This window comes from Morone saxatilis, unplaced genomic scaffold (genome assembly GCF_004916995.1).
Source record: "Morone saxatilis isolate NCDOM2014 unplaced genomic scaffold, NCSU_SB_2.0 Contig20, whole genome shotgun sequence".
NCBI lineage: Eukaryota > Metazoa > Chordata > Actinopteri > Moronidae > Morone > Morone saxatilis.
The window spans coordinates 3,091,000-3,100,227 of NW_023339763.1; the positions used below are offsets into that span (position 1 = coordinate 3,091,000).

Below are 9,228 nucleotides of genomic sequence, written 5' to 3' on the forward strand. Positions count from 1 at the left end.
AAAAGATCCAATTTCATGTGATTTGGACTGTTCACACTCTTATTAAGAGATAAGATGTTCCTTTATTGATTCCCTGTGGGAGAAAAGTTTGACACAGCAGCAGTGTAAAAATTATACTAAAGACTATAATTAAGAATATATACAGATATGGAGTGCAAACATATTTAAACATTGTTAATTTAACTGTACGTATGCAAATTGTTACAAGTTAGAGTTTGTGCAAGCAGGTAAAGTTTTAAAAAGTTTGCTGTAGGGAATTTGGGTCATGATGACCTGCAGTCTGAACATAGTTTGATCTCTGAACTGTTTTCTGTTCTGTGTTTATGACTCAAGAACAGCTGAATCTGGATAATCTTAATTCTTTTTTATCTGTGAAACAGGAGGGGAAAAAAAAAAAAAGTATTTGTTGTTGTAATACTGATTTCAGCCACAAGAGGCTGAAGTGAACCATGACCTCCTGTTCATCTTCCAGGTGAGTTTTAATTTCTCTCCTTAAACACGAGTTATATGCATTGTGTGTTAGCTACTTGTTAAACCTCTTTTCACTTTTTTTTACCTCGTTTACAGATGAAAACAAGTAACTTTTCTTTAAGTCATTAAAACAAGAAAGAACTATTTAGTCTTTAAGATCACAAGAATGTGTTTCTCACTTGTCCCCCGGGTTTCTGTAAAATAATTATAAATATAAATATACTTTTATATGTATTTAAATGAGCTGAACTCACAGAAGGTCTGCTGGAAGTGCAGCAGGCTGGGCATCTCTGGGGCAACGTTGTACAGGTGGGTCTTCAGAGCTCCACTCACCAGCAGAGAGTACGCCAGGTCTGTGATGTTGATGCCCACGATTGCGAAAGAGTAGCTGGAAGGAAGGCGATGGAAAACACAAACACAATAAAGATATAATATATGATATAAACAGATATAAACCCTAACCTTAACACACACTGTTACAGTTTCCAGACTCAATAACTTGCAGTTTTTACAGCTTCCTGCTCTGCTGGAGAGTCCTCACAGCGCTGTGTGGCTATAAGAGGATTGTGTGTGACTTTTTAGAGTCGCTGTTTATCAGAGCTGATGCAGACTGGGACACACACACACACACACACACATAAGCACTTCCGGCCTTATTAACACACACATCGCAGAGGCTAAAACTGCTCTGTATTGAGGCCAAACCTCACACAGCTCCAGCAGCAGTTTCTTCCTTCCTGCAGACACTTACCCGATAGCTTTGTCGAGGTTCTTCTGTTCCCATTCAGGCTTGTTCATCTCACTGTGGAGGACAAACACTTCAGTCATATACTGGCTGCTTGGAAACAACACTGAGTTCTTAAAGTCTTATTTTAATGCAATTAATGCATTTCTTGTGGAAGGAGATTGTTCGAAAGTATAAAACATACATTTATTTTTGGGTCTGTATGATGCAACCCTATAGGATTTATAATTTTGGAAGGTCAAAGTCGGTTTTAATCTGATCCTGAGTTCAGTTAATTATATTTTTTAGATTAGATTTATCTCTTGTGTAAATAATATGCACATTGTCCTAATTATCCATTAAACTATTACAATTGTTTTTTCTCCTGTTAATTCAAATGTGGCATCCCACAACAAACATCAATATATTATTAACCATGTAAAAATGTTTTAAAAGTGTTTTAAAAGGCCCCAGTGCGTAACATTTAGGAGGCTCTACTGGCAGAAATGTAATATAATATTTAAAGGTATGTTTACTTATTATTAGTGTATAATTAAATGTATAAAAGTTCCATAAACAGGAAATAATGTGCTTAAAATTCATCCAAATCTCTGGTTTTACACAAACTTCCTGCAGTTACTGAGTTCACTGTTTTGGTTCATTGTACAGTTTTGAATATAATATAAAATATACATATAAAGAAGGGCTTCCTTAAGGCAGACAGTTGGGAACCACTAATATAACTCACCATGTTACATATAAATCATGCTTTAGTGCAGCTTTTAAAATGCATGAAACAAACAACAGCGCACGAGACATCAAACCCAAAAGAGAAAGCTAATGAATGCAGTGAAAAGAATGAAAGTGAAATCAAGTACCTTGGCTTTCTGTGTGTGCTCCTACAGTGCATGTGAGGGTTTAGAGAGCAGAGGGCGGGGTGGGGGTGGTGGTAGGGAGGAGGAGGCATGGGCAGAAAGGTGGAGGTGGAGGTGGAGGTGGAGGAGAAACAAGAAGAAGAATCTTCATTTGTGAAATGGGGACGGCTCACTGAGACGCCGATGGTACAAACAATACGAGCAGCAGCAGTCAGTAAAAGATGGCAGCAGTGAAAGACATCAAAAAGCTGCAGGAATGAATATAAGTGAGCAAAATGAGCAGTTATGAATGATTGAGTGCATTAAAAAAGAGAAAGGGATACACAAAGTGTTTGGTAGAAAGATACCGATGGATAACGTTGTTATTTTATCGCCTTATAAGCTGCATAATGGTTTTATTTTGGCGTATTTAAGACTATCCTGTTCCCTGGTTTATCTCATTACTCTTACTCTCTTGTCTTATTTAAGGTGCTTGTCTTCCTCATTTTCCTTCGGCTCGCTTTCCTTTCCTCACGTCTCAGCCCCTACCCAGCCGAGGAGGAGACGGTGAGGACGGAGGAGCAAATCTTACCACAATGAGATATCCTTCTTCCAGTTAAGTGACGTTAAACTGGTACAATGTCCACAGAACTTCTTATTTAAGAATAATATTAAACTAAACGGTGAGTATAGTTGGTGTTTTGTTTTTAATATTATTGTGTTAGATCCCCATACAGACAGTTACAGATGCAAGAGGAATAAAACTGGTAAGAATGAAGCGAATCATTGAATTTAGGGCTAAACAGTCAAATACAGCACATTTTTTACATCATGCCGTGCTTGGCATAAAAGACGTTAGGTTTGCTGCTTCTTCGCGCCTCTCTCTCCTCCTGGGACCCCCCGCCCCCCCCCCGTTTTTCCACCATCATGAAGAATCCTACATTTCCCTAAATGCATCTGGAGGAGCTGAGAGCGAAGAAACACCAGTTACATCCTACGCAGACGTCTTTTATCAGGTGGGCGTGATGTAAAAAAGTGCTCCTACTGTGTCTGTATGAGGATCTAACACATAATATAATACATTATAGTTACGTGGTGAGACGAAATTTTTGTGTTTGTTTTTGTGTTTTTTCTTGTAAGTGTAGTGTAAAATAAAAAGGTAATGTGGTGTGTTATTGTGCAGATAACAATATTACAAGTAAATAATATTAAATAGATAGAAGTAATCATAACAGTGTAGGAAGTGTACTGAGGTTACAGTACATGAGGAAAGGAAGTGAGTGAGGAGACACGTTAGCATAATAAAAAGCACCTTTTGTGCTCTTTTGTCTGTTTGTTCGTCTTATCTCATTGTAGTTAATGTTGCAGTATTATTCTTTATGTGTGTTTCTTGTAATCTTTAGTCTTCTGTGCACCTTGACCCCAAACCTTAGCCTCTCGATCTGGATACTTTTCCCTTTTTGGACTGTTTATCTGCTTTTGAAAGTTTAAATTAATAAACTGTCTTGCTTGCAACCAACCAGAAAGACTCTCTACAGAAACACCTGGTGTTTTCCTTCAGTGTTTATCATGCTTTAGTAAGAGACGGCTGTCGTACTTGTGCTTTGGTTGCAGCGAGTCATGGAGCATCTGCAGAGCGGTGGCCTTATCGTGCTCTGCGAAATACCTGCAGAGAGACAAGAGAAGCTTCAAGAAAAAGGAAACTTCGTCGCCTGTAGATTATCAATCATATATCATCATATGTGTGTGGAAGTAAACACTAATATGTCTTATTAATCCCATTAAAGTTGAGCTCACAGCAGGTTGTGGAGGCCCAGTAGGCCCATGCCTCTGAAATCAGTCTTCGGGTCGCTGCCCTGGAAACCGATCTCACACCACTGTTTGGAGATTCGTCCGGTGAGAGGAGTGTCAGGACGCAGCTCCTTCCACAGCTGCAACACACACACAGATTAATACAATTAACTGTTTTAATGAGAGATTAAACTGTGTTAACTATGAATAAGAACTGCATGCTTGATTATATTCACTATAATGTTAATTAACATCGTGTCTCATATGAGCTTTATGACTCAAAGGTAAAAGTTATGGATACAAGGTTGAAATCTTTAGTTAAAATAAAAGTAAAGAGTAAATGGTTTAAATAGGAGAAAAAAAAAGCTCAAGTTAATGAATAAACAGTTTAAATACGTCTAGAAATTAATGGATAAACAGTTCACATAATTAACTAAAATAAAAGTAATCTGTAAACAGTTTAAATATCTACAATTAATCATCCAGTTAAAATAAATAGAAGTAATAAATAAACAGTTAAAACAGCTAATGGATAACATAATGTTTAAACAGTTATCTAAAATTAGTGGAAAAACAATTAAATAGTTGATTAAAGAAGTAGACTAATAGATAAATTAATGGTTAAACAGTTGAAATAGCTAATGAGTAACGTAATGTTGAAATAATTAGCTAAATAGGCTAGCTGAAATAAAAACAGTGGAAATAAAGTTTAAATAATTTATTTAAATAGTTTTAGGTTTGATAAACAATTAACATAGTTATGTGATTCTAATGGATAAATGCCTGAAAAAAGATGGTTAAATGATGTTAAACTGTTTAAATAGTTTATAGATTATATTTACAGTTAAAACATCGAGCTCAAAGTAACTAAAGAGCTAAAATAATTTGCAACTAATGCACAAATATTTGAAATATATTTCTAAATAAAGAGATAAATAATTGAAATAGTTAGCTAAAAGTAATAGCTAATAGCTGGAATAATTAGCTGCACTGATGGGTAATGTGTGAAAAAGCTAATTAATAGATAAACAGTTGAAATAAAAGTCAGAGTCAGTGAAAGGGAACTTAAGTTTGGGGGGTTATTGATCCTAAAGATGATTATTCTTGTTGTTCTGATAATTTTTTTATCTTCAAACCTTCATCAGCATGTCCTCGTGTTCGGGGTTTTCACAGTCGTACGGTTCCCTGCGCAGCTTCTCCACCTCCGTCACCAGGCTCCTGTAGCCCACAATCTGCAGCAGGCTGGCCTGGAGAGAGATGCTCAGCCTGGGGACACGTGGAGAGAGGAAGAGGGGCTGTGAGTGTGACGGATATCAGAAACTGTCAGCTTTAAGAAGTCATTGCGGAGGAGGACGTGTTATTCTATTTATTCACTTTCACAGCCACTCTGGTGTTAATAAGTGACGATAAAGTGAAGGTGATGTGAAGGCGTCTCACTGTGGGTTGGTGTCAGGGTTAATCCTCTTCAAGGCCATGATGTCGTCGATGGTTTTCTCCACTTTGTCAGGGTGGACGCTGAGGGCCGACTGCAGCAGCTGGAGGGAGGACGAACACAAAAAGGGGATAAATGTAAAGCTGAGTGACACACTTGTGTTTTATTGGACATTTATTGAGCATATTCATAGATTTAGACGCCCGTACCTCATTCTTGGAGTACCGCAGAGACGACTCTGGAAGATGAAAGGTTGCAAAGTGTGAGAATAACATTAAAAGCTGTTTTATTTAGTAGCTTGTGGCAGATCTGAACATTTATATATTGAGTTTTTCTTGTTTTTACCTGATTTATTGTAGTGTTTCTTTATTGATCTCTCTTTATAAGTCCTGATTTTTAGAGCCTGGAGCACTTTTGTCTATTGTTTTAGTTGTTTCCCAACTGATCAGCTCTGCCTACACTGATGGGATACTATCTAAAGTACTATCTACAGCAGTGGTTCCCAACCTGGGGGTCAGGCCCCTCCACTAGGGGTCGCCAAAGCTTCACAGGCCTTCTTGGTTTTAAGGGGTAAAGGAAAACTTTAAAAATATACACAGTAGGCCGATATCTCATCATCCAGCATCAGTTATAACAACAAGCGTCTGAATTAGTCCAAAAAGAAGCCTATTAAGTCTGTATGATTATTACAAACTAATTAAAAACATAATACAGACAGAGAATTGTATAAAAAAGCTCCTTAAAAATTACTGAAAACTCATCTCAGATCAACATTCACAGGAAATAATCTGCTCAATAATTCATCAAAATCAGTCGTTTTACACAAACTTCCTGCAGTTTTTATTTACTTTACTTTTTATATTTGTATATATTATCTCTTGTTTTGTCTTTATTTTTATCTTTATTTCTATTTTTCTAGGTTTATTGGCAATAATCCTGATTCTGAATGAAAAACATCCATAAAATATGTCATCTGGAGTTTAGTCAATGAAAGAAAAAAGGGATCTCTTGAACCTTAAAACATAGTAGTAAGTAGAGTCTAGCTGTATTACATGGAGGAAAGCTGCTTTAGAAACATAGTTTAAAAACTGAATGTCGGGCAGCGTGCGGGCAACCCTACCTATCTTATGGGTCCTGCGGGCTCCTTGCTTGTTGTTGTAGCAGATCCGCTGCAGCTCGCAGCGCCCCGTGAACTTCCTGGCGACAAACTTCAGGCCCCGCCACAGACATTTACAGTAGAGGAACACGAAGAACTGGGTCACCACACTGGAGAGGAGGAGACAGGAGAGACAGATGTGTGTATGAGACTGATTCCCAGATGTCTGATTGGTTAAAGTGTACACAGGCTGTTTCATTTGGACAGTTTAGTCCTGAAAACTATCCGGTAAAGACGTTGAGACTAAATGTTTCTTCCACAAGAGTATCAGTGTTCAGAGTTCAGAGACACTTTTGTTTTCATTCACTTTATTTCATTAACAGACAGTCACTCACTCGGTCTGCGTCCTACATCAGGTTTTAATGGTTTTATTCCCCCAGATCATGTTCTTAATCCTAAATTAGGTATTTTTAATATTCATCCAGATGATTTTAGAACTTCAAACAATGTCAGGTCCGTACTCGATGTCTGTTTCTTGGAGGTTAAATGTTAGAAAACGACAATCTGTGAGTGACTTTTCACTTTGCTCTTGAAAAATATGAACTATTTAACAAAAAACAAACATACATTTGGGAAAATTTTGAATGTTTGAACTGATCTAACTGCTAACGGGGCTCGTTTCTTTCTAATTTTATTGATTTATTCTTCTCCTCTTTTGTATAAATTGTAAATTATGAACTATATATATATATTTTACATGTATTTTCCTTTTGTTTATCTTGTTTTTGATTGTTTTCCACTCTTATTTACCTTATTCCTTTTTCTAAAAGACAATAAAAGAGACGTTTCACACGACAGAAGAGCAGCGAGCAGTGAGGACGATATATGAAAGGAAAGAAAACTGTTCTACCAGGTTGCAGCAGATCATCAGTTTGTGCTATTTTTACAGGTGACACTGAGAATGAAAATGGAGACGAGTTCCTTGGGAAATACTTTGTGACCCAGTAAAGACTAAATGATTTCACTCTGCACACATTTCATGTTATTTTAACGTAGAAAAACCTTCAATCATTTGATTTTATGACCATTTCATAGAATAGAAATGAAAATTTAAGACCCAGACCCAAAATGTGTTTTTTTTAATCTATTATCAGGCCTAACGTTGTCTGTGAAGCTGAGAAAACAGCACAACTTGCACTTTAAATAACCTACAAACGTCCCTGTGTGAGCTGCACGAGCAGTGTCTCACTTCCCGCTTTGTTTGCTTTTGTGGAAACAGAGTTTACAACAGAAATAAATCCTCCTGACGCCGGGTGATCACAGCGCAATATCATCTTCTGTGTCAACAACAAAAAAACGAGACCGGCATGTTAAACAGCTCATACAGACGTTGTCATTTGCTTCAACCTTCATGGAAACGAGCATAAAGAAAGGGCGATGGGACGAGGATTCAGAGGTTATACTGCGACCAAACAAACGGGATTGATAAAGGGGGCAGTCCACTGATCCTACACATAGATCACAAGGTCCTTGATTTAAAGGTGTGCTACGAAATGTAAACAATAAACACAGTAGGTCTAAATCTCAGCATTTTGTTCACTTCTGTGCAGAAAAGTAAATGTAAAGTTAAATAAATTTCAGGTCTAAATGTCTTAAACCTGCATTCTCTGTAACAGCCAGCAGGGGGCACCTCCAGATACCATTCAGTCTAATGGAGAAACTTCCCAACAGGGGTGTTTTCAGACTTTTCTTAACTGGATTATGTGTCTCAGCTCTCCAGTCATTCCCAATTTATGTGATTTCAATACTATTTATGGACCAGATGCAGAAATATTTATGTTTTTTTGCCCAGAAACTGCACGTGATTAGCATAAAGTGAACATATCTGCAAAGTGGAGACTTGTGAACAACCATAGAGCCCATTTTAATTCAGATATCTTGAGGTCAGAGGTCAAGGAGGCCTTTTCAAAATCACCATGCCAGTTTTTCCATCGCTAAAATTTAGCCTAAATGTGGAGCATAATTTAGCCTCCGCCTCAACATGCCAGCATGAAATCTTCATCTAGTTTAATATGATACCAGTATCTTCACTCTAGCTTTAAAACCGAGTCCACTAAAGCAGAATCAATCAATCACATTGTGTCCTCTTTTTTCTCCATTTTATTGCTTCACTACAACTTTAAGCTCCTGAATGTAAAGTTTTATAAAAGTCATCTGAATGTAAATTATCTTTAAGGAAAGGAAGTAAAAGATAAAATACGTCACACAAGCGTGGGACAGACCTCGACGGCTTCTGTGTGTCCAGTGGAGCTCAGAAAATGTGAGTCTGGGCTTAAAAACTACAACTTTATAACTGAAACGCTGCGTTACAAACAGGAAGTGTGGCATCGGTTGCTTATTGTGGGATGTGGGATCCAAACTGGGAGCTAAAAGTCGGGATATCTCCGCCCTCGGCTGCTTTGTCTTTATGGAAGAGCGCCAGTAAATCACTGGAGTTCCCCTTTATTAATTCAGAACACGCCGATCAGCCAAAACCATTAAAAAAAGGTGCGACATTAATCATTTTTACATCAGAAAACTATTACTGCGTCCATTTGAGCTCATTAGTTTAATTACTGTAAACAAACCAGTGGAGATAAATAAACGGCCTCCACCACCGAGCTTTACCGTTCATTAACAATAAATGGAGCCAAAGGAGTGAAAGCTCAATGGGGAAGATGTTTTCTAACAGATTTAAGTGGGAAACAAAGAGATTTATGGGAAATGTGGTCCAAATTGGGAGAAACACTAAAGCACCGCTGCCAGAAAGCAGCTTTTTTAATCGTTTTATCATAATTTTTTAGTGCTGACAATAAAATAA

General features: G+C 37.5%; 1 protein-coding gene across 1 annotated transcript in view; it reads right to left on the reverse strand.

The window, feature by feature from the left end:
- The window catches only part of elmod1 (ELMO/CED-12 domain containing 1), a gene marked incomplete in the record, with an annotated part of 11,325 nt that overhangs the window by 259 nt on the left and 1,838 nt on the right, over positions 1–9,228 (reverse strand). The window contains 8 exon segments of the mRNA XM_035666965.1: positions 726–859; positions 1,223–1,273; positions 3,647–3,715; positions 3,847–3,980; positions 4,977–5,106; positions 5,278–5,375; positions 5,482–5,510; positions 6,393–6,538. Coding sequence (XP_035522858.1) covers positions 726–859; positions 1,223–1,273; positions 3,647–3,715; positions 3,847–3,980; positions 4,977–5,106; positions 5,278–5,375; positions 5,482–5,510; positions 6,393–6,538 — 791 coding nt within the window.